The sequence below is a fragment of the Panthera uncia genome, chromosome D2, assembly GCF_023721935.1.
Source record: "Panthera uncia isolate 11264 chromosome D2, Puncia_PCG_1.0, whole genome shotgun sequence".
NCBI classification, from domain to species: Eukaryota; Metazoa; Chordata; class Mammalia; order Carnivora; family Felidae; genus Panthera; species Panthera uncia.
In genome coordinates, this window is record NC_064818.1 from 48,451,066 (window position 1) to 48,477,240 (window position 26,175).

The 26,175-nt window shown below is 43.2% G+C and overlaps 1 protein-coding gene across 1 annotated transcript in view; it reads right to left on the minus strand.

Moving 5' to 3' along the window:
- The window catches only part of SLC16A12 (solute carrier family 16 member 12), a 78,172-nt gene that overhangs the window by 13,584 nt on the left and 38,413 nt on the right, over positions 1-26,175 (minus strand). Inside the window, 2 exon segments of the mRNA XM_049645384.1 lie at positions 9,671-9,782; positions 9,785-9,921. Coding sequence (XP_049501341.1) covers positions 9,671-9,782; positions 9,785-9,875 — 203 coding nt within the window. The 5' untranslated portion in view covers positions 9,876-9,921.

The window sequence follows — 26,175 nt, forward strand, 5'->3', positions numbered from 1 at the left end:
ATATGGGTTCTTTCTTATCTTCATATTTCACCAACATCTGTGACTTCTAAGAGGTTGTTTCACAAGTTACAATTTGACAATTAAGAATTATACATCTCTCAGGGTGCCTGGGTGGCTCAGCCAGTTAAGCATTCCACTCTTGATTTTGGCTCAGGTCACGATCTCACAATTCATGGGATCGGGCCCCATGTCGGGGCTTGGGATTCTTTCTGCCCATCCTCTGCTCTCTCTCTTTCTCTCTCTCTCAATAAAAGGAGTTCTACATCTCCTCTCCCAGCAATTTCAGTTCTAGGTTTTAACAAAAGGTAATAATCAAATGATGATAATAATAGTAATAATAGATACACATAAAAGGATATATTTTAGAGAACTATTTATAAAGGCCAAATATTGTAACCAACCTATTTGCCCATCAATAAGGGACTGGCTAAGTAAATTTTGACATCAATAAAATGAAATATTTTTAGGTGTTAAAAATGATGATTTGGTATATATTTATTGATTTGGGAAAAAATTCACAATACAATGTTAAGTAAAACAAAGTAGTTTACAAAGTAAAGGCTTATTTTGATAAAATCATAGTTCATATAAATACAGAAAAAACCAAAAAAGTACCCAGTCATTATATGTGAATGGTGAAATTATAAATAATCACGAGAGAGAGAGAGAGACAGACAGACAGACATACAGAGACAGAGAAACTTTACACTGAAAAATTGTTAATTACTCAGGAAAAAATGATGTAAGTGATTTTAGAACAATGATTTGTATCACTGTGCAAGTTGGAATGAATGTCATACAGATTAGCAAGTTTCCCAATTCAGGGCAGGAGCTTTTAGTACTCGATTACAGCCAGGGAAGGATCAGGTCTTGGTGAGGATGAGATAGGAGGTCGTCTCTCTGGATAGGGCTACCGTCTAACCCATCATGCTTCAGCAGCCCGCAGTAACCTGTTATTTCTCTCCCCAGCCCTTTCCAGTTGCTGCTAGATGTGAAGGCGGGTGATGGAGAAAAAAGAAGAAGGAGGAGAATCAGGTAGAACCAGGACAACTGTGTTAGGCAGGGCCAGCTTTCCCAGCGTGCATCCTCTGCAATCGCACAGAATCTGGCACTCAGAAGCATAGAATTTCAGCTGTCACGGTCTTAAAATTTCTAACACGTTCATCTCTGAATTCATGTTTTGTACGTAAAGTCCAAAGGAACGACAGGGCATGCACGCGAGCAGAGGAGATACACGCACCACGTGTTTGCGACTCTCCGCCTTCCCATGGACACGTGTGGTATTAGACACGCAAACTCTGGTAGACTCACAATGTGTGGGAGTTGGGTTAGACTCAGAGTGTGTGCAAGTTATGTTACATGGACAACTGAGTAAGCATGGGGGTAGGGGGAGGAAGGCTCTCACTCCTGAGAGAGGCCATGCTTTCCTTTCAAATCAGAACTTGTTTCAAATGCAGAAAGCAAGCAACAGTGTTTTAGGAAACACAAAGCACTGAGGATTCCCGTATCCTTTCCGACTCAGGTTATGTCTCTGTATTTTACTAGCCAACCACTTACGCTGAAAATCATGACGTGGAGGAAAAAAGAAAGGTAGGGCTACCCACCGTTCCTTTCCCCTTCCTGCTCTGTCTTCCCTTATTCATCAGGAAGTGGAAGATAGAGAATGTTGACAGAAAGTGAGTGCATCAAGAAACGAAGAGAAAACGGTAGGGGTTGTTTTGTTTTGTTTTGTTTTGTTTTTTGGTGCAGGGTTTCCCCTGTTCTGGTGAAAATGAAATACATACACGTGCCTGAGCTCCAGTGATTCCGCATATGAGTTCAACGCTCACGTTTGTGTTCAGAACTGGGATTGCGGGATGTAAAGATGAATGGTAAACTCATGCTAGTAAGAACACTGAAGAGCAAATTAAAAACTCCATGAAGGGGCACCTGGAGGCGCTCAGGTGGTTAAGCATCCGACTCTTGATTTCAGCTCAGGTCATGACCTCACTGTGTGAGTCTGTGAGATAGAGACCCACCTCGGGCTCTGCACTCACAGCGCAGAGAGCGCTTGGGATTCTCTCTCTCCCTCTCTCTTTGCCCCTTGCCCGTGTGTGCACATGCATGCTCTCTCCCTCTCTCTCTCTCTCAAAATAAATAAATAAACTTAAAAGAGAATAACAATTTCATAGACATCGCCTCATTATCAAAATAGTTAAGTTATCGTTAGCCTGGGTTTCTCAACCCAAGTACTACTGACATTTTGGCCATCATCTTTAACAAAGACAACTCTTGGTTTTAGGGGTTGTCCTGGGTATCATACAGTGTTTGGTGGCATCCCTGGCCTCCACCCCCCCAAATGTCTCCAAACATTGCCCACTGTTCCCTGGAGGTCAAAATCAGCCTGGTTGAGAACCACTGATCTAATCTATGGTCAGGTTTTATTCTACCTTATACATAGCTCTCAAATGCCTCCACAGCTCTCCATTCCCCTTATCATTCATAATTCATGCCCATACTTCTCTCCTGGACTGCAGCCCAAACCTTCCTAACTCATCTCCCTGAATTCACACTTGGCTGCCTTCTGTACATTTTATATGCAATGGTCAGTGACCTTACTAGAACACAAAAGAGATCCTGACGCTTCAAACTCTTTAACATGACTTCTGAGACCCCGCAGGAGTTGACCCTTCTCAGTGTTTCCCCTAACCTACACCATGCATTCCTCATTTCAGCCAGACTGAACTTATTTCCATCACTTTCAACATACCACCCATACATTTTCACACCTCTGAGCATTAAAGAGTTTTCTTCTTTTCTAGGCTGCTCTCTCAGCTGCCCTCATTCTTGTAGTCTAAAGATATTAGTCAACTCCTCCAGGGGCACCCGGGTGGCTCCGTCGATTAAGCGTCAGACTTCGGCTCAGGTCACGTTCTCACGGTTCAGGAGCTTGAGCCCCGCATCGGGCTCTGTGCTGAGAGCTCGGAGCCTGGAGCCTGCTTCAGATTCTGGGGCTCCCTCTCTCTCTGCCCTCACCTGCTCATGCTCTGTCTCTCTCTCAAAAATAAACATTAATAGTCAACTCCTCCAGGAAGGCCTCCCTGACAACCTGAGTCTGGGCTTAATACCTCTCGTAAGTGTTTACATGACGTGCGGGACACCTACCACGCTACAGGGATATGGCGATTCCCTTTGCATTTGTTTGCATTCTCCACTAGACTGTTGCTCTGTCACAGCAAAGACCATGTCCGCACTGGATCTCATATCATTACCTGGGTGTTCATTAAATACTGTTCAAGGTTCAAGGTATCGCAGGGAGGAAAGAAAGAAGGAAGGAAGGATTAGCGTTGGTAAAGAAGTGACTAGAAGTGAAGGAAGTAAAAAAGGTTGAACGGCAACTTCAAGGACGTGAATGAGAAAGGGAAGAGGAAGACTAGAGGGTGGCTGACCAGGAACGTGTAGCCAGATAAGGTGAAGTAGAGATGTGAAGAATCTGAGTTCATAAGCTGGCAGAATGAAGTATCAGTAGGAGGAAGATCCCGAAGCTAGAGATGGGAAAGAACATGGGGTGACTAAGAAAAAAGGGTCCCAGATGATGAGAAGACATTTTGCGATGGTAAGCCAGTCTCTTCTCTTCACTAAATCATTCTGAGGGATTTCATGTTTGTGCGACTATGTTTGTCTCTTGTGACTTTTTTTATCTCGTTTTATTGCTGTTCAGTTTTCTGATTGATGGTTTTCTTAACTGACCTGATTAGTCATATCAGTCAAACTTTAGGTATGCAAAGTTCAAAAATAATACCCGAGATTCTTATCTAACCATGTGAATAGGCTTGCCAGAGGCAAAATTTAATAACCATGAACATGCTTCTGATTGACTGCGACTTTCAAAAAACAAGTATCACTTCTTACTTGTTCTCAAAAGGGAAAAAAGTACTTTTCAAATGGTAAAGTTCCATAATTTATGGCTTCTAAACACAGGCATGACCTTAAAGAAAATAAATGCTATCGGGAGCACACGTGCTTCTCACTCCAGAAATAATTTTTATTGTCCTTTGGAAAATCTGTGCATCTGATGTGTCAGGAAAGCTGGGTCCTGATCGCTGATCCTCACACTGAGTAACTGAGAGTTTGAATAAAGCTTCTTAATCTCTCAGAGTCTCTTTTCCTCATTTCTCAAATAAGCAGTTTGATAAGCATAACTGGATCAGTCATAATGCATTCATTAGATCATGCTCAGTAGCAAACAACTCCTAACATCCTTCAGTGGTTGATAGGCTCTGTTCCTAAGAATAAGGAAACAAAATTATCATGCAAGTATCATCCTTCAGTGGTTGATAAGCTCTGTTCCTAAGAATAAGGGAACAAAATTATCACGCAAGTGTCATCTGTATGAAATACCATTCTCAAAGATACTCTCCCTCAAGGGGCCAACATGCCTAGTATCTCCATCTTGCCACTCTGCTATAAAATTCTTCTCAAGGCACCTGGCTGGCTCAGTTGATGGAGCATGTGACTCTTAACCTCGGGGTTGTGGGTTTGAGCCCCTTGTCGGGTGTAGAGATTTCTTAAAAAGAAAGAAAAATCTTGGGGCGCCTGGGTGGCTCAGTCGGTTGAGCATCCGACTTAGGCTGAGGTCTTGATCTCACGGTCCACGGGTTTGAGCCCTGTGTCGGGCTCTGTGCCGACAGTGCGGAGCCTGGAGCCTGCTGGGATTCTGTGTCTCCCTATCTCTCTGCCCACCTCCCACCCCCCACCCCACCACACCACTTGAGCTCTGTCTCTCTCTCTCTCTCTCTCTCTCTCTCTGTCAAAAATCAATAAACATTTTTTAAAAAAAATTTTTAAAGAAAAAATAATCAAAAAATAAAACTTCTTCTCTGGCTCCTATAGAGTTAGATGTTGACAACATCTGGTATTTGGGAAAGACGGTCCTCCAGTTGATGAAATCATCCAGTGCATCAATGTGGAAGTGATCCACTGGCCAGTGTAGCCTAGTAGTTAAAAGCAGTACTACTCACTACCCTTGTGACTCTGGACACATTATTCGACCTCTGTGTGTTGTTTCAAGGACTAAATGATTTAATAAATGAAAAGTGCTTGGAACGATGTTAACCAGCACAGAACAAGTACTCAGCTAACATTAGCTACTATTTATAGGAATTCAGCCATTGTTAAAAGAGCCCCCCAATTCCACAGGACTCTAGGCATCTACTGCAACTAAGTTAATTTGGATCCAAAAGATGTCAAGAAAAATAGGTCTTTTTTTAATATAACTTTTTAAAAATATTTCATTTGAGAGTGGGGGGGGGAGCAGAGAGAGAGTGGGAGAGAAAGAATTCCAAGCAGACTCCATTCTGTCAGCACAGAGCCCAGTGTGAGGCTCGAACTCACGAACCATGAGATCATGGCCTGAGCTGAAATCAAGAGTCAGACACTCAACCAACTGAGCCACCCAGGTGCTCTTTTTTATAGAACTTTTGTTTTCCTTTTACTTTCTGAATTTTTTTTTTGATGAGCATGTACTACTTTTATTTTTTATTTTATTTATTATTATTTTAATTTGAGAGAGAGAGAGTGAGTGGGGGAGAGGGGCAGAGGGAGAGAGAGAAAGAGAATCTTAAGCAGTCTCCAAGCTCAGTGCAGAATCTGACGCAGGGCTTGATCCCACAACTCTGGGATCATGACCTGAGCTGAAATCAAGAGTCAGACACTCAACTGACTGAGCCACCCAGGTGCCCTGAGAAAAGTTAGGTCTTACAGCTGGAGGTTTTCTTTGAACATTCAAATCAAGTATTGCTTTTTCAACCATCAACTCCAACTCAAGCTGTCAGTTTACAAACAGAACGTCACATAATTTCACGATGAAATGTGATTCTTGAAATAGAGAATGTGTTTGGTAATAAGATATCTTGAGGCAAAAAATAAGTACTCAACACACATTAATGAACAGAGAGTATAAATAAATGAGAATGACAGCTTTAATAGCCTAGACAACTTCGAGCTTTATGTAAACTTTACGTGTAAGGCAGCATCGTCAGTTACAAGGCAAGAGTTGAAAGTTGATTTTAAAGTGGTCTGGATCATGACTGTATGTAGCATTGTTTGTAAATCAAAACCCAGGGAATAATATAAGTCCTTCAATCAAAATGTGTTAAATCAATTATGCACACATCCTTGTGATGGAATCTTAAGCTGTTATTTTTCAGTGAGGTAGAGCTGTATGTGCTGAATATGGAAATACTTCCAAGAGATATTATTAAGCAAAAAATAATAATAATAATAAGTTCAAAACAGTGTGTGCGGTATGATCCTATTGGTGTCAATGAAAAGAATAATAATATGCTTTACAGATGGATATAAGGTTCTTAAATTGGGGGGGGGGGCACACCTGAAGAAGCTAATAACAAGGTTAACTTTGGGCAGTGAAACTGGCATTCAGGAAGCGATGAGAAAAAGACTATTTTATGCATCTCTGTATTGTTCAAATTTTTAGCACCTGGAAGTATGGTTTAATTTTTTTTTTAAACATTTTATTTATTTTTGAGACAGGGAGAGATAGAGCATGAACAGGGGGAGGGTCAGAGAGAGGGAGACACAGAATCTGAAACAGGCTCCAGGCTCCGAGCCATCAGCCCAGAGCCCGACGCGGGGCTCGAACGCAACGGACCGCGAGATCGTGACCTGAGCTGAAGTCGGCCGCTTAACCAACTGAGCCACCCAGGTGCCCCATGGTTTAATTTTTAAGTATACAGTTTAAACAGGGAAAAAAAGACTTAATTGCACAATAGGCACTGATCCTCTGACTTGACAAATCACCCTAGGGGCCGCTTTCCTTGGCCCTATCTCCAGTCCTATTGGCTGCTGCCTGTTCATGACACTGAGTTCCAATGCTGGCCGTGCCTTTGCACTTTTCTCCTCTAAACTTAATTCGGCTCAGCTATGCCCCTCTCAGCCTCTCCCATTAACCTCTGAGAACAGGTCTTTGCTACCTGCCACAACGCTCTTCTGGTTTCTGGCTAAACCCTTAGCAGTTCAGGAAGGGGGACTGCCCACTGTTATCACAAAGTGAGGAAAGCAAATAAAGTGCATGCATCTAATGCAGCTTGAAACCTCTCTCCCTCTCATTTCCTCCTGGCCAAATAGTATCCACTCTTCAAGACTTCACTCCAGGGACAACTTCTCTTGAAAGCTGTCCTGAACTCCCAGATCAGAATTAACCCCTCTCTCACCAGTGTTATTTTACACGCTGTTTTTATCCGATGTATACTTAGCCCATTTGGATTTGGATTTCAGTTATTTGTGCCCGAGCCTACCAGGCGGTGTTCCAGCATCTCTGTGTTTTTGGAAGACACCTAGATAGAGCATTGTCCTCAATGAACGTATAGCTAGATATTAGGGAACTTGATTTCCATTAACTTGAAGTTGAAAACTTAAGGATACAACCGAAAAAAATATGCAAGATTTTCAGCCTTGGGTGACAGTCATGGGTTCCACAGCAATTCCACTGTGATTGAGAAAAAAAAAATGAGATTCAATGTCCTGCCAAACAAGACAAGCCATATAAGATGCCAATGAGCATAAAAGACCATCAAGAAATCAGTGTCCTTGGGGTAAGTCCTCAATTTTCTACAGACACCTGCCCCAAGTCACTTCCATAGTTTCAGAGTACAACACTCAAACAATCCAGATGTCTCCAAGCCTTAATGTGCAGTTGTTTGTACGTGAATTGGGGTGACAACTAACATGACTAATTGCCAACAGGACAAGGAGGGTAGAGAGCCTCCGTTAGAAGAATTTAGGAACAGCTGTCCCCTGGCACCATGACTTCTCATCACTGGTGTGACAACCATATGGAGATTAGGAAGTAAGATCTTAAGACGACGATTCCATCACCAAGGCAATTTTTAAAAAAACCTACGTCTGGCGATACCACACTGTTCTACAGGATAAGGTGCAGAGTGTTTCAGGGGACAAGGAACTGGCCACAGAACTTCCTCAAAGTGCCTGCATCTTAGAGCAGAACAAAGGTGAAGACTGAAGTAATCACTCCTCACAATGAAAAGGCACTAACAGAGGATATGTGTGTGAATATATACATGTGTATGGAAGATGGGGCAGATACGGTGCATGTGTGAGAAATAATGAGATAGGAAGATAATCTGGTTTGTGTTGGAAAGAGTTGGTGGATTACATGTGCACATGCAATGGCAAGTAAACAAGACAAGAAGTAAAAAAGGCTAGAAATCCGGTCCAGTTCTGTCCCACTAGACCAAAACTGTAGGGAAGTCACTTAACCTATGTTAGCACCAGTGTCCTAATCTATTCGTGGGGACATATAAAACTATTCCATCTAAGAGGGGTCATGAGGGGCGCCTGGGTGGCTCAGTCGGTTAAGCGTCCGGCTCAGGTCATGATCTCACGGTTCGTGAGTTCAAGCCCCGCATCGGGCTCTGTGCTGATGGCTCAGAGCCTGGAGCCTGTTTCAGATTCTGTGTCTTCCTCTCTCTCTCTGACCCTCCCCCGTTCATGCTCTCTCTCTGTCTCAAAAATAAATAAACGTTAAAATAAATAAATAAATAAATAAATAAATAAATAAATAAAAGGGGTCATGAAGACTCCACTACCTCCTTATAAAGATATCAACCTCCTTATAAAGCACTGAAGTCACTTCCAGAACTTTTCCATGATGGAAATGATGGGAGCTTCCGCATGTAAGAACCAAAAGATTCCTTTTTAACTCTATGACTCCTCATACCCACAACACAAGACCCATGATAGAGATGGAAAAAAAAAAAAAAAAAAAACCAGACCCAATACCATATTATGTTAAACAAATCTATAGGTTTCTATGATACATAATCAACCAACTCTTATTTTACCAAACACAAAGAGCCTGCTTATTTCCTGCGTTATATATTTGTTACTGATGCTTTTATTGATGATGTCATCAAATAAAGTTTTCAGGGCAAATTACGTTCGGTCACTGCTAAGGGTGTGTTGCCAGAGAAGAATAAAGAGTTCTACTTCAATGAAGGCATAAGTAGAGGGAAGAGCTAGCACATGCAGACCTCAAGCATACATTTACTCCAAATATAAGTGAGACGAATGAGTCCCAATGTACATGGGTTTAACTTAAGCATATTCAACAATAGGGCCTTGGATAAAAGAACGAGGAGAAATGAACAAGAATGAGAGAAGCCTGTACTTAACGCTGTTACTTTCCTTCAACCTAGAACTTAGCCTCCAGCCAAATGTAAAAGGAAGCAGAAGAATTTAAATTCTAGGTATTAAGCTTTCCAACAGCTCAGTATCTGGTGAGCCAAGAGGTTTTCAAGGATTGTTTTGACCTTATGTATTTTTCTTTTCTGGGATGAGCTGTTTACGAAAACAAACGGCTGGAATAGCCACAACATTTAGTCTAAAAATGTCCTCACATTTCAGGTGTATGTGCCAGATATTATAGAAGACACCACTATCCAGGACTTTCAGGTATTAGAAAATCACATTCCTGGCAAAGAAAAAGATATCCAAGCAAAAGAAATACACACACACACACAAACACACACACACACCCTGTACCTATAAACAGATATTTTCACAATGAGAGGTTCAGAAATAGAACGAAGCAGACTTAGAAGAAAAGACAAGCCAGATCATCTTAATAAATCTAGAAGAAAATCCCACCTACCTGGTGACTGCCCGAGTACAGATGGTAACAAGGAAACAGCCAGCCACAATCATCCAGCCCCAGCCTCCATCTGGAGGAGAGGTAGACCGAACTCGGTTTCTTTTTGCCATGGCCTCAGCTCTTTTTTTCCTCTTTTTCGAGTTACTTCAATAGCCCAGTTGTGATCCTGGAAGAGGTTTGCTGTCCAGTGACTTCCTGTTGGCATTCAAGACTGGCACAGAATGCTACCTGGCACACAGGTTACTGGCCATCTAAAACCAAAAACCAGGACATATTTATATTTTATGGTCATATCCAAAGGCTGACTTTTCACTTGACAAAAATGATCATTCTTTTCCTGTTAAATACGGTTATTTGTAGCTATGGATCCTGGGCTGGGGCAAAGGCCATTAGCTGTCCTTGATACCCCTTCTCCTTCTGTTTAATAACAGATCCTCCTAAATTTTAGCCAAATCCATGTCCGCCCAGTTGGATACCATATTTCCTAACCTCTCTTGAAGGTGGATGTGGCAACATGGTTTAGCCTATTTTTTTTTAATTTTTAAATTTTATTTAAATGCAAGTTAGTTAACATACAGTGTACTAATGATTTCAGGAGTAGAATTTAGTGATTCATCACTTACATGTAACGCTCAGTGCTCATCCCAAGAAGTGCCCTCCTTAATGCCCATCACCCATTTAGCCCAATCCCTGCCCAATACCCCTCCAGCCACTTTCAGTTTGTTCTCTGTATTTAAGAGTCTCTTATAATTTGCCTCCCTCTCTGTTTTTAATCTTATTTTTCCTTTCTTTCCCCTATGTTCATCTGTTTTGTTTCTTTAACTTCACAAGAGTGAAATCATATATTTGTCTTTCTGTGATTTATTTAGCTTAGCTTAATACACTCTATTTCCATCCACATTATTGCAAATGGCAGATTTCATTCCTTTTTATCACAGAGTAATATTCCATTGTGTTTGTGTGTGTGTATACACATATATATACACATACACACACACACACACACACACACATATATATATACACACACACATACATACACACCACATCTTCTTTATAACATGGTTTAGTCTAAATGAAAGGGATGCAAGGAAAAATAATACGCCATTTCTGGCTCATGAGCTCAAAGGCCAAGGCACTTTCCCAGGACTTCCACCACTCCCTTTCCATAGACCGGAGCATGGATGTAAGGGTGAGACAGCTATGCCACACACACCAGGACAGCACCCTGGGGGTTGGACAGCTATGGGGTGGAAGGAGCCTGGGTCCCTAGATGATGGTGGAGAAGGACTGCCTCTCTAGCTCTGGACTACACATACCTTTGCACAGTTACACAAAATACCAAAACGTTTCAATTTTATTTGAGCCTCTGTATTTTCAGTCTCTCTGTTAAAACAGCTTAGACCATGTACCTAATTATTACACTGAATGAGTCTGATAGTAACTTCTTTGGCATTTCTGACTGGTGATGCTATAATTTTTATTTTTTAATGAAAATTTTTTTGTAAATGCTGTATTTTGTAAGTGTGTAATTAAAGCAAGAAGAGAATGGCAAATAAATGAAACAGTATAGAGAGTCCAGCAGCAAGTATATAATAACTCAATATAGCTAAATAAGGTAGCAAAGATTAGTGGAGAAAAAAAGGATTACTCACTGTATCATGTTACAACTCTCCATCTAGTTCTTAACCTACTAGATAGGTCAGAGTTAAATGTAAAAAAAAAAAAAAAAGAAAGAAAGAAATCATTAAGAATCTACGTGAAAATAGAGGCAAATATTTATCTGATCTCTAGATAGGAGAAGGGCACCTTGAGATGTAAAGTAACGTAACAAACCAAGGGAAAATTTGGTTGATTTGTCTAAATTAAAATTTAACCTTTCCTACATATCAAAACGTGTAATAAATAAAACCAGATGATAAACCACAGACTTGGGAAAAAAAAGCAATACGTGGTTCAAAAAGTAATGGCTGCAACATTAATTCAATCAACTACCAGCACTTACTGTCTACCATGTGCCAGGCAGTATTTAGGGCACTGGAAATTCTATGGCAGACTCTACCGTACCCCTATGGTCCCTCCTCCTGTGTTCTTGACTTTGTATAATCCCTCCCCTTGAGTGTGGGTGGGACCCGTGACTTGCTCCTAACCAGAGTAGGGCACAGGTGACTGGACAGGAATCCCATGATTATGGCATCCTGTGTAAGGCTCAGTCATGCTAGAAACGAATGCTCTCATTCTCCTGCTTGCCTTGAAGAGCAAGCTGTTACACTGCACACTGCCTATGGAGAGGGCCACGTGGAGGGGACTGTGGCCAGCCTGCTGGGAGCTGAGGACGGCCTCCAGGAGACAGCAGAAAACTGAAGTTCTCAGTACTACGACAGAAAGGAAGCAGATTCTGCCAACATCCTAAGTGATCTTGGAAGCCGACTTCTTTTCCTGGTGAGCCTCTAGCTGAGAACACAGACTGGCTGACATTTTGACTGCGGCCTGTGACACCCTGAGCTGAGGACCCCGTTAAGCTGTCCTGGATTCTGGCCTCACAGGAACGGTGACATACGGTGTTTCTCAGGGTATTTTTTAGTATATTAAACAGACTTCTTAAATTACCATTAGGGATGAATTATTTAAGAGACGAAAATAAGAGTTTTGACAGGACAGATACATTTTCCACTGGACTGAGCAAATCACTCAGTGGTCGGTACGATTGTATCACGGTCACCAGAAGAAATCTGAAATAATATTAATTCAATGCAACACCATTTCAAATATGGCGAAGCACACATTGTTTGGAACACGGGCTATGCACCACTTGGTAAATGATGGACAAATCAAACTAATAAGATATCTTTTACTTTAAAACCACAATTTTTGAAGGAAACGGCTCACGGTAGAATCTTACAAGTGTGCCTCTTTAAAGCCACCCGAACAAACTGGTGGCCTGTGAGTTCACAGTGAATGGGATCAGTTCCCTTATAAAAGAGGCCCTGAGAGCTCCTTTACCCCTTCTGCCATATGAGGACACAGCTTAAAGAAGTCTGTCTAGGAACCAGGAGACAGGCTCTCACCCAACACCAATCCTGCCAGCACCTTGATCTTGAACCTCCCACCTCCAGAACTGTGAGAAATAAAGGTCTGTCAACCACCCAGTCTGTGGTAGTTTTGTTACAGTCGCCCAAATGGACCAAGACACCTAAAACTTTAGATTTCCAAACTCTCTTGAAAAATTGGAAGTGCTAAAGATACCGAGCTGGCATTCCTTTGTTGAAGCTATCAGAGGGAGTCAAGTACCAGCACATTCCTGGATAAGGCCCGTGTTCCCCACGTCACCCTGTCCCTGACCTCCTGTATCGCCCAGCCCTGCTGTTTCACTCGTATACGACACCAGACAGGCTCCTGCAAGCAGATTTTGAACGTCTGCCTGTACCACATTGCCATAACTCCAAGTTTCTTGAACAGCCACATGTGAGTCACATTTATGGGATACTTTTCGTCCAGCACGTCTCTCTCTCACAATTTTAATGGGACTAGCATTTGAAGTTCTGCCCACACCTGCACACGCACAACGAAATAACTCACTGCTTAGACATAATGGGGTGGCAAGTGTCATGAAAGGACAGAATCAGTTGTACAAGTCAAAAAGCCAAACTCAGAAACCTCTGCCTTGGTTCGGTCCTAGCCTCTTCATAGGTTTTCCCATTAAAATAACCCCAAGGGTAAGCTGTGTTCCAATTTAAGACCATACATCCACGAACCCATAAATGTCCAGCATAAGGACCATCCCCAGTCTGTGCTGCCCAGTGCTGTTCAAAAATGCTCAAACAGGGACGCTTGGGTGACTCAGTAGGTTGAGCATCCAACTTCAGCTCAGGTCATGATCTCACTGTTCTAGAGTTCGAGCCCCATGTTGGGCTCTGTGTTGACAGCTCACAGCCTGGAGCCTGTTTTGGATTCTGTGTCTCCCTCTCTCTCTGCCCCTCTCCTGCTCTCTCTCTCTCTCTCTCTCTCTCTCTCAAAAATAAATAAACATTAAAAATTTTAAAAATAGAATGCCCAAGGAGGCAGTATAATACAGCGCGATAGATCAGGAATTAAAAAGTTGTTCAAATTCTTTGAACAGTCATCTCATTGCTGGGAAGTTATCCTAAGAAAACAATTTAAGAGAAGATGGACACTATAGGTGAAAAATAATAGTTGCATTATGAATAATATATAAAACAGAAACAACTTAAGTGCTCAACAACTGGGAAGTGTTCGAGAGCTATGACACAAGCAACAAATGGAACAGTATCCACCCCTTTAAAACCATAAACAAGAAGATAATATTGTAGTATGGGAAAACATTTATGATGCAACGGTAAGGCAAAAAGCAGCCACTAATATTGTGTGTGCATTGGGAAGGAAGTGATATGAAACTCACGTAAAAGTTGTATATTAGTAACTGTCACAAAGAGTAGGAAGACTGTGCCAGAAGGAATGCAGTTGCAAAGACTATGCAGAAAAGTATACAGCCAGTATGACTGTTAGGATTCGTTTTCAAAACTGTATTTGATACCATTTCATATATAGTTTTCTTAGGTAATTCAGATCCACTCCTGCACCGTGGACATGCGCACGAAAATTCTTTGTATAGTTTCTCGAGGACTAGAAAGAACTGTATCATTTATTGATGCAACACAATGAAAATCAGGTGATTGTTCAGTAGAAGATATGATGTAGGTAACAAGGCCTGGCAAAAGAAAATGTTCCGTTTCATTACAAAAATATTAAGCATCATTAACTTTTACTTCGCCTCTGCGGTCTCCGTTTGTTTCAGCCGAGCAGCTTCTCCCTGGCATTCCCACAATCTAGGAGTTAAGGACCAACTTGAGAGGATCGCTCAAAAGATACAATTGCATGAATCCAAATTAAAGATGGGAGTAACCCTCCCAAGCAGCGCCGAGCCGACGGCACAGCGAACAGAGGTCTGTTGTTAAGTTAAAGTCAACCTGGGTAACACCACAGACCCAGGAACATTCTCACGGGGTTCCAGGGTGGGGAGAAACAGCTCTGAAAGCATCGGTGCGCAGTCCTATGATTAATCAGTCCTCTTGAGCAGGCACACTTGAGCCTCCCAAGCCTCAGAGCTGGGCACCGTCTTCTCCCCTTCACCGTGATGATGCTGAAGCCCAGAGAAGAGAAGGGACTCACCTGGCAGCGCTATGCGGAGATGCAGGTGGAGACGTGTGGTCTGGCGGATTTTGGACGGTGCACCTGCCCATCCACCCTCCAGATTTCAGAGTGGCTATTGGGCATTTCTTTCAACAAGCCGTGCAAATAATGGTGAAGGCTGAGTACCCATTCGTGTGAGTGCTCATGACGAAAGAAAGGGGAGGGAGCCCACAGGTTAACACAAGGGTATACTGCCCAAAAAATAACTCGTGTTTCTTTCAAAACAGGTCACTTACTAGATTTATACGCCCTCAGAAGAGCACAAGTTAGACCAGGCTAACCTAGTTTCATAGAGACTTTGGAGCAACCTGCAGGTCCCCTACAGTATTAGTCTGCACATTCTTATAAATAATTAACTGGCCCGATACGGCACAAATATAATGAAAAAGTCCTTTACTGAGTTAACAGTATACCTAAAACAGTATGCAAAGGAAGCATGTTACCATCACGTAGTTCGTCATTTTACTAATCAGCCTCCAATTTATTTCATTTTGACGTCCAACCACTGAAATATAATTGCATTCTGCATCTCATTCTGGTTTCAGAAAAATCTTTTTGGAACAAAAGAGGCTCCATATTATGATGTCCCACTAAGATTACTCCTTCACAGTACAAATTAGGCTATATGCTCAATTTCACTTCATCCTCCTTGCTTTCAAAAATCTAGACATTTGCAAAGAATTCTTGCCAATGGTCCATAACTTCCCAATATAGCACTACATTTTGGGGGCAAATCTTTCATGTTGCCTTCAGTAAAGTTTTCTGAAGTGATCGCCTCTGTCAGTAGAAGACCTACGTATTTCTTACAGTCAGGACACTGCTAGAGAGAAGTCCACAGTGGTCCTGGAACCACTCATTTTGTTAGGCTCCCAACATGGTCTTTCTATTATTCTTTCCTTCCTCCATTCCCTTCTATGTCCAGTGCCTTAACCTTCATCAAGTACGCTTCTTTATTAATTGCTTTACAGCCACAAAACAGATAAGGGTGTGTGGGAGAAAGATACCAAGAGCAGGAATCAAGACCATTGGGTCCAGCTGATACTACTTAGTAATGACCCTGTGCAAATCACCTCCTCTCTGCTACCATTTCCTGATCTATAAAACCAGGGAGTTGAATTACTGATGTTTCAAACCAGGTGACTGATTATTAAGGACCTCTTCCCCCATAGGTGAGTTACCTGGTAGTCCAGACACTCTCAGTAAACTCGGATTGATTCTACTCTTTGTTTTTACTTAAGAATCATGAAATTTGCCAGTCTTTTTTTTTTCCGGCATTTCTAAAATATTCCTCTACTGCAGATGATTTTTGGAAATATCTCTTGATATTAGGTTGGCAAGCTGGTTTTCTCTCATTGACCCCGTTCTATCATTAAGGCTAAGCCCAGAAGTTTATTGTTGTAGGAAACAAGAAGATGGGTCCTGTCCATAATAACTTCATCCATAAATAAGGAACCATAGGATTGTGCTGTAGGGGAAGTTTCCACCACACAAAGGGAAAGTAGAAGCCTGCCCAGAGATGAAGGGGAAAGGTTTTTTTTTAATGTTTATTTATTTTTGAGACAGAGAGAGACAGAGCATGAACGGGGGAGGGTCAGAGAGAGGGAGACACAGAATCTGAAGCAGGCTCCAGGCTCTGAGCTGTCAGCACAGGGGCTCGAACTCACGGACCGTGAGATCATGACCTGAGCCAAAGTCGGATGCTCAACCGGCTGAGCCACCCAGGCGCCCCCCCTTTTTTTTTTAAAGGAAGAGTGATGAGCTGCCTTTCCCATTCTCTCGAGTCCTGAGCAGGGGTAGGTAAGTGGTATAGCGAAGAATTAAACTGGGTATTTGGGGCAGGGGGTTGCAATAAGGAGGCTTGTGCTATGTATCCTGTGGGTAACTGTGGAAGGACCCAACTTCATTGGGTGCCCTTGGCCTGTGATGTGTCAGAGCAGAGAGAAAGCCAAAGACGGTGCCTACTGACCGTCCCTCACCTCCCATGTGACACAGAAGTGGCCCAGATGCTCTTCCGTATTCTCAGTGGAGACATGAAATACATCTAAGCAATGAGAGGCAGGGCTGTGGCAAAGGGGAAACAGGCTGAGCCAAACGGAAATCATGGCTGATCTTCACACGAGGATCTGCAACAAGAAAGATGGGGAATCCCCCCAGGTCCTGGCCATAAAGGCGGTACGGACTGTAAGTTTCACCAGTAGCACATGCGTCAGCATGGTACACAGTGAGGACAGAAGCCAACACCCAGAGGCCAGCCAGATTAGAGTCGCCGGCAGGACGCCCAGGCACCAACACCAAGGAAAGCTGTGCCTAGGCTAGTACGAACTCAGGGACCTGCATGCCAACCACCTCCTCCACCATTACGCATGAGTTCTCCCCGAAGCCAGACAGGCATAGAGGAGAGGGAGGGATAAACACCACAGAAAGGAGAAACAACACTTACTTAGAGATTAACCTTGGATTTGGCTAAATATTGATCCCAGAAGACTGAGCAAAGATGCAAGAGAGTACTTTCAACTTGCAAAGGCTGCTAGAAACGTGTTGAAATTGAGGTGCAATTCATACACAATAAAACACACCCATTTTTTTTAAGTCTTTGTTTTGATGACTTGTTGATGTATACACTCACATAACCACAACCACCACAACCAAGATATAGAACATTTCCATCACCCCAAATATTCCCTCGTGCTCCTCTGAAGTCAGTCTCAACCAACCTCAGCACCATGCCACCACTGACTTGCTTTCTGTCCAACATAGATTAGTTTTGCCAGTCAAGAATTCCATAAAAATGGAACCACACAACAGGGACTATTTTGTTTCCAGCTTCTTTCACTCATGATAATGTTTTGAGATTCATCCAGGTTGCTGTGTGTATCTGTAGATTCCTTTTTACTATTGAATAGTAACCTATATAATGGATATACTACGATTTATTTATGTAGTCATCTGTTGATGGACATGTTTCCAGTTTTAGACGATTATGAACAAAGCTTCTGTGACATGGCCTATACAAGTCTTTGTGTGGACATCTATTTTTATTCTCTTGGGTAAATACATAGGAATGAAATTGCCGAGTCATGTTGTAAGTATATACTTAACTTTAGAAGAAACTGCCAAACTTTTTTTCAAAAATGGCTGTACAATATTATTGGTAATATATCAGAAGTCCAGATGTTCCAGTGTATAATGGATTCACATTGTAGTTTCTTTCTAAGTTTATTTATTTATTTTTGAGAGAGAGCGCAGGGGAGGGGCAGAGAGAGAGGGAGAGGGAGAGAATCCCAAGCAGGCTCCGCACCAGCAGTGCTGAGCCTGATGCAGGGCTCGAACAGACGAACCATGAGATCATGACCTGAGCTGAAACCAAGAGTTGGACGCTTCACCGACTGAGCCACCCAGATGCCCCACACCTTTTAGTTTTAATTTGTGCTTCCCTGATGACTAAGGATACTAACCAGTTTTTTCATGTACTTATTAACTACTCATACATCTTCTTTTGTCTATTCAAATATCATGCACATTTGGGGGGGTTGTTTTTTTACTGAGATATAAAAATTCTTTGTATGTTGTAGACACAAGTCCTTTGTAAACACATGCGTTAAAAATATTTTCTCCCATTCTGTGGCTTGCCCATTCGTTCCTTAGTGGTGTATTTTGAAGAACAGAAGCTATTACTTTTGATGAACTGGAATTTATTATTTTTTCTTGTATAGTCAATTATAGTATTTCTATATATAGGCAATTACAAATTACAAATTAAAATGTAAAAATACTACTTTATGGTAGCATCAAAAACCATGAAATGTCCAGGAACAAACTTGACATAACATTTGCATTATTTTTACACTAAAAACTCCAAAACAGTGCTGAGAGAGGTTTATAAATGCCTAAAAGAGAGAGAGAGCTACCACGTTCATTCCACGGAAGATGCCGAAATCTATCCAAGTTGACTGATACTTTCAGTGGCGAGGAATCACAGAGGACGCCAGGTACACCAAAGGGCAATCTTCCAAGTATGCCATGAGAGGATTCCAACACTTTTTTGCACAGCATTTATAGCCTTTATAGCAGTGGAGCAAAGCGTTCCAGCTGGTAACCCTGCAGACTTGTAGCCTGGGCCAAACACAAGCTCTGAAAAGGACTGAATGGGGAGGGAAGTTAAAGAAAGTCCTCTCTGCTTGGGTTTGCACAGTCTCTGGCTCAGGGACCCAACTATTTTTTCCATCGGAGTCTCTGGGTCTTAGGGATGACTCCTAACGCATATGGATTTATTTATTTTTGTTGCTCAATGATATCACATGTGTGCTATGAAAAATATTGTTCTTAGTAAAGAAAAACTAGTGATTCGCTTTTGCCCCCTCTCCTCTCTGCTTCTCTCTGCTTAGTCCTCCAACAGATCCTGGTAACAGGGGAGTAAAACTACTGACTTCGACCAGAAAGCTGGGGCTGTCTCTTGGGCACCTTTGGGCACTAAACTGAGAAATTCTGACTTCTGGTAATGCAGCTGCTCAAGTTCCTACTTTGTGTGAGACTTCGGGGACAGGAATACGTTACAGAAGACCTAGAATAAACAGCAGAGCAATTTATATGGTATTTGGTCTACACAAGGGAGAAAAAGGTACGACTTGTGATTCCCGTAAGGCGCAGAGAGCAGAAAGCAAATTCTTTCCCTCGCCGCCAGCTCCTAGCCCACAGAAGCTGCTGAGTCTAGGCAACGTCAGAAAAATGCTTACTTCTGCGTCTAATAGTTTGTTGATGGTGCAACTCATAACCAGGAGCTTGCTCCCACTTACTGTTTTCTTCTGCAGTGACGGAGTTCTTTTCTCTCCTATTTGGAAGGGCATGTAAAAGAAGTGACAGGCCTGAGCTGTAGCCCTCTTTGATAAAAATATGTGTGTATACATGTATGTATACACACACACACACACACACACACACACACTATGCAGTCAGAGATGCCTGGGCCTGGGACAGTGTCTGGTATGAAGCTGGCGTTCAACATTTGTGTGGTTCAGTGAATAAATCCTGGAGTCTAACTCCGTGGCCTTGCGGAGTCTAATTTTGCACTCTTACGGCATATGGAGTTATTAGGTGAGAATGTGTTATATCAGAGGCTTCTTGGCTGCAGAGGAGAACCTCGGGGCTTTTGATGAATTTCACAGGGTCTTTCTGTTAGCTGACAGAGAGCCTTTTATCGGAGCACAGTGCCGCCTGTCTATACCACAACATTCTCTTCGCTCTGTAATCGCTGTTGCTGCCATGTGGTTGGAATGGGAGGGGCAACCAGTCCGTTATTTTGGTGGGCTAGAGCTTAACCCCTCAGGTCATACAGGGTTGTGGAGAATGGCCGTTTGAAAGCCAGTGCAGGCAGAAGTCAAGTCTGCACAGAGTGTGAACTCCCTGGGAGCAGGGACCCTTGACGCTTCAGTGGCTCGGACACTGGCACTCAATAAATACTTAGGGAATGAATATCCCCAATTCTCACGTTCTGGACATTTTCTCAAATCGCATGGGGAAGGGGGAAGGGGAGCTTGAGGAATGGGGGTAAGAAATTACCCATCATTCTTTGTTCTTTTTACCCACTGTCAAACCAGGTTGACCAGCCTTCCCAGCATCTGGGTAACAGAGCCTTAAGTGAATGTATCTCACTGAGTACACCAAGCATGGCCAGATCCTGACCCCCGACCAGGCTAAACCTGGAAACACAATTTCACTGCTAGTATAATATAAAAACTCAGATTTTTCCTTCCTGAGTAGGGAAAACCTGGTTCTTCCCTCTGGGTGTTTCTCTCCTGTGAGTCTCCTTAACCTCCCACACAAAACACGTTTCTGTCACTTCTGGTCACCAGACACGTGGCGGTTTCCCCCACACCAATAAGAATTCGACTCAATTCTGATACTGTCAACCCAGAGAGAGTGTCAGATCCCACAGGTCGAGGGTTCGGGCCCAGAAGTCTGTCTCTCACCTTACCTCCAGACACCAGACACAAGCCTAGGATGTCATCTGAACTTCTGACCAACACACTGTAGACGGGCAGTTCTAATGACCTCTTCCTTGGGTTCAACTATTTTGCTAGGGCGGCTCACTGAACTCAGGGAAACACTTGCTCGCATTTACCAGTTTACTGTAAAAGGGTATGATAAAGGACACAGATGAGCATCCAGATGTAAGAGACACATAGGGCAAGGTATGCGGGAAGGGCCGCGGGACTTCCACGCGGTCTCCAGCCATGACGCTCTCCCAGCACCTACATGCGTTTGCCAAACCAGAAGCTTCCCGAACCCCACACCACTGGGAATTTATGGAGACATCCTCGCAGAGACAGGGTCAATTAGCTCCATTTTCAGCCCCTCTCCCTTCTCTGAAAAAGAGAGGTAGGTGTGAGGCTGAAAATCCCGCGCTTCTAATCAAGGCTTGGCCTTTCTGGTGACCAAGAGAGAGGCTAAAAATGCACACGGGTTGCTGGAGGGCTCACCTACAGGGCCTGGCACTCAGCCCACGGTCTGCCTCACACAGTGCACAGGCCATCAAATTCCACAGGCCCTTAGAGATGTTTATTTTTGCGCTCCGCAGACTCTGCTCACTGCTTGAGCCACAGTAGGTCACGCAAAGGACAAGGTGTTGCCAAGGCTGAGAATGTGGTGTACTTTTTGGTTCAAGACCGAGGACCTGAGTTTCTTTCTGGAAATAAAAAAACTTGGAAAGGATTTTACAAAAATTCTTTCAAGATGTGGGTGGTCACCTCTGTCTCGATCCTGATAGAACGAGTTAGAACGGAACCAGTTCATTCTACTTTCTCCTAGTTTGGGGCCCAAGGAAAAGTCTGGTGAATTTTAACAGCAAAGGCCTTGGAAGTAGTTGCCAACTTCTTCATGTGTGAGTTTGCACTAAACGTTTAAAAATATTTCCTAAAATAAATAAATAAAATATTTCCTTAGCCAAACATGGCCACACACACACATATGCGCTAATTTATTTGAGAGAAACCGAGCCTGAGTTGGGGAGAGGGTTAAGTGAGAGAATCCCAAGCAGGCCCCGTGCTCAGCACAGAGCCAATGTGGGGCTCGACCCCATGACCCTGGAATCATGACCTGAGCCAAAATCAAGAGTCGATGTCTTGGGGTGCCTGGGTGGCTCAGTCAGCTAAATGCCCGGCTCTTGATTTCAGCTTAGGTCATGATCTCACGGTTCATGGGTTCAAGCCCTGCCTTCGAGCTCTGTGCTGACAGCACGGATCTTGCTTTGGACTCTTTCTCTCTCTCCCTCTCTCTCTCTACCCCCCCCCCCACAAGCTCTCTTTCTCTCAAAAATAAAATAAATAAACATTAAAAAGAACAGTTAAAAAAAAAGAGTCAGATGCTCAACCGACTGAGCCACCCAGGCACTCTAGCAATGGTTATATTTTTAATATGTTTACTGATTAAGAAAATATATAAAGACAACAGTTAAAATGAATCTCACGGTATTTTCAAATATATTTTATTTTACAAATCACTAAGGCACTTACAAACATTTGAAAGAGCCTGGCAACTGTGTAAGATGTTACTCTGTTTATGGATAAGGATGCTGCCTGTGCATGTGGGTTTGCATATCCTGTACTAACTCTCTTGTCTCCTTCCAGGTCAGAGACCCCCCAATTAGAAGCCCCTCTCTGTCTATTAAGGGTAGGGTTGGTGCCTTGGAGACCATAAATTCCTTCTGGTTTACTAGGTGTTTTTTTGTTTTGTTTGGTTTGGTTTTTTTTATCCAAGGTCCTTTTTTATCCAAGGCCAGGAAGTTGGGGAGGCTTCCACAAAGACATTTAGAAAGATGTGAGCTGTGTTCATAAACTCTAACAAAGGTCAGTAGAGTCCCCAGGGGGTAGTAATAGTGGAAGATATTACCACCTCTAGGTCTGAAGGACAGTTACTGGAACCTTCTATAAAGTCACCATAGAAAATCCTGAGCAAAGGAAAGCAGCCAGTCCACAAGGATCAGACAGTAAAAGAGCCAAGGACACAAATGCACCAGCCTCGCACTCCACATGCCTTCCAAGTCCTCTCAGTAGCTGGACTCAAGGGGGACCCAATTGATGCAGCCCACACGTCAGTCTCCCAGGGTGGAAATGGATAAACAGTGAACTTGGACAAATGGAAGCCGTCCGGCACACCAGTGTGGGCTGTAAGCTTGTGTCATGCACCAGGGCTCTGGTTAAAAGATGAGGTCAATTCCTGAACCGCAGCCAGGCTTGCCTTTACACAAGAGCAAGTCGCTCAAGGTTACCAACTCCAACCTTTTGGCTTATTTCAAATACAAAACTCAGTTGTGAAACTGACCTCCTCCTTTGCTGCTCTTACTTTAGTCCTCCCTTAGTTTCAGCCAGCACTCACCCTTAAAGGGACAATGCCCAAATCTGCCTCTGCTGCCGACATTCCTCAACTTGTGGACTCAAACTTCCAATAGCCTCCGGGGTACCTCAAACTCACATGTCCAAAAGAGCACAGACTATTCTCCCCTGGAAACACAGTGTGTGTGTGTGTGTGTGTGTGTGTGTGTGTGTGTGCGCGCGCGCACGCACACGTTTAATGCTTTCAGTATTTTCCAACTAGGCATACTAGAACACCCTGAGTCCCCTTGACAACTCCCCAGCTCTCATAACCAGCGAGTGCAACACATGGCTTCTGCTTGTGTGCCTCTCACATCTGCCCTCCCTTTTGAATTTCCCTTTGTCTTGTACCTGAGCCATGCTGAAGCCCACCCCAGTGTTCCTGGCTCCATCCATCACTTACAGAGTGACCCCGTTTAGATTTCTCTGCTACTCACTAATCGCAACTCTTTAGTGTCTCAGTGCCCCAGCTGCCATATCTGTAGGACAGATCCATGTACAATACCTACAAATGGGGACAAAGGCCTTCTTTCGATTGATTCCATGTGTCAGGGACTCCAGCAGATGTGACATCCTTAACCTGTCTCAACCTCCTCACTTCCTTTTCTCCATAGGAGGAAAGCAGTTACCTGATTTGTGAGTTTGGGAGAAACAGACACAGTTGCACATATTCAGTTCCGCCTTTCTCACCCTTGTCTCCCCCCCCCCCCCCCACTTGGGATCTGCCTGTTAGTAGACAGTGCTCATCCTTCTCAGGTCTTCCACACTATAAATGAGATAGGGGCAGGTGCCCTTGCCAGTAAGCCTGTGGTTGTCCGGGGCTGGCAGGGACTGCGACTAGGTAAATCTGTATTGTTTATGGGGAAAGTATTGCAATCCTACTTGGCTAGTAGTCCCAAGCCTCGTTCCCCAATTATCGGTAATCATTAGCACTGGAGGTGGCATTTTGATCTTCTTCTGTTGGATATCTGTTTCTACCTCTACACTGGTTCAGAATTTAGGGAAAAGATGAGTGTTTTTTCTTGATCCTTTCAAATCCCAATGCCTACCTCGTGGAGTTATTTGGAAAATGAAATAAGTAACCCATATTATATCACGAAGCATAGACCCTCCCCACAGCATAAGCGTTCAAATAAATGTTAGCTATTACTACTCTAATTGTTACAGGCTGCCTCCATGAGCCATAGGAGGGGGATAAGATTTCAATATTTTATGATAATTTTTTAAATGTTTATTTATTTTTGAGAGGGGGGGAGGGGCAGAGAGGGAGACAGAGGACTGTCAGCACAGAGCCCTATGTGGGGCTTACACTCACAAACCGTGAGATCATGACGTGAGCCACAGTTGGACGCTTATCCGACAGAGCCACCCAGGTGTCCTGATTATTATAATTTTTTATATTGAGATAGCGTGGGGGGGATAACAGTTATATCAAGTGGAACCTCAAAAACTGCAAAAGAAGACCTATCATCCTCCCCTCTCCAGAGACTTCACACTGAAGCACCTATGTGTGTTCTGAGGCTGCGTGTGAAAAATGTCCTCAAAGAGCAGTTCCCTGAGCAGGAGGCTTACAAGAGGCTCTTAGGCCGTGATGCAGCTGGACATAGTGACATAACACGGTTAAAAAAAAATTTTTTTTTTGAGACAAAGCGTGAGTGAGGGAGAGGAGCAGAGAGAGGGAGAGAGAGAATCTTAAGCAGGCACAGAGCCCAACGTGGGACTCGATCTCAGGACTGTGAGATCATGACCTGAGCTGAAGTCAAGTCATGCTTAACCGACAAAGCCATCAGGCGCCCCTAGAAAAACATTTTTATTTATTTTTTAAATTTTTTAATGTTTATTTATTTTTGAGAGAAAGAGACAGAGACAGAGCATGAGCAGGGGAGGGGCAGGGAGAGAGGGAGACACAGGGTCCGAAGCAGGTTCCAGGCTCTTTGTTGTCAGCACAGAGCCGGACTCGGGGCTTGAACTCACAAGCTGTGAGATCATGACCTGAGCCGAAGTCGGCCGCTTAACCGACTGAGCCACCCAGGTGCCCCTAGAAAAACATTTTTAAGAGGAAAAAGAAATCCACATTTCTCTGACAGGATCTCCCCCGTTAAAGGATTCCAGGGGTTCCCTCCTCCCTCTACTACTGACCTTGATGCCTTTAAAACTGCCACAAATACAAACGCTGGATCACATTTTTAAGCATGCACAACAGTGCGCTTGGGGCGGGGCCAGACATCTCCGGCTTAGAAACCCAACTCAGACAACTGCTGGCTGAGTGGCCTTGACCACGGGACTTAGCTTGCTGAATCACAGTCTACCACTGTGTCTGTGGGAGTTAATAGTTCCTCTCTAATAGGGCTTTAATGAGGATTGAAGGGCGAAGTACACGTAAAAGCACCTAGCACCCACCAAAAAATTCACGTATTAACACAGTACACACTCACAAAATACTTACCTAAGTTAAACTCATACCAGTTACTAGTTCCAGTAGTGACATGATTAGCAAATTATTAGTCAATGAGTATCTTCATTATAGCTGAAAGTACCCATGTTTCTTTTGCTAGAGTATCCAAAGGAAAAAAGCCAAGGAGCCACCCAATGACTTCACGTTGCTATGTCAACTTTCTCTTATGCTACAGAGACGATACAAAAGAGTAAATAATGGAGAGAGAGTGCCAGAGAAAATGAAAGAGAAAACAATACATCCAAGAAATACAATGTCTTTTGAACATGTAAGCCAATTTTCACTTCTTTGCAGTATTTAGTTGGTCCTTTTGAAATGCACACAGCAATTCTTTGCAGGCCATTACCTGTATACCAAACATCCGTAGCCACATTCTCTTCCCTTTTAATGACTTTTCCTAAGAGGTACAGGGAGGGCACGTCCAAGCCATGGATTATTATGAAGCCTTTCCCACTGATGGTCATGAGGACTGG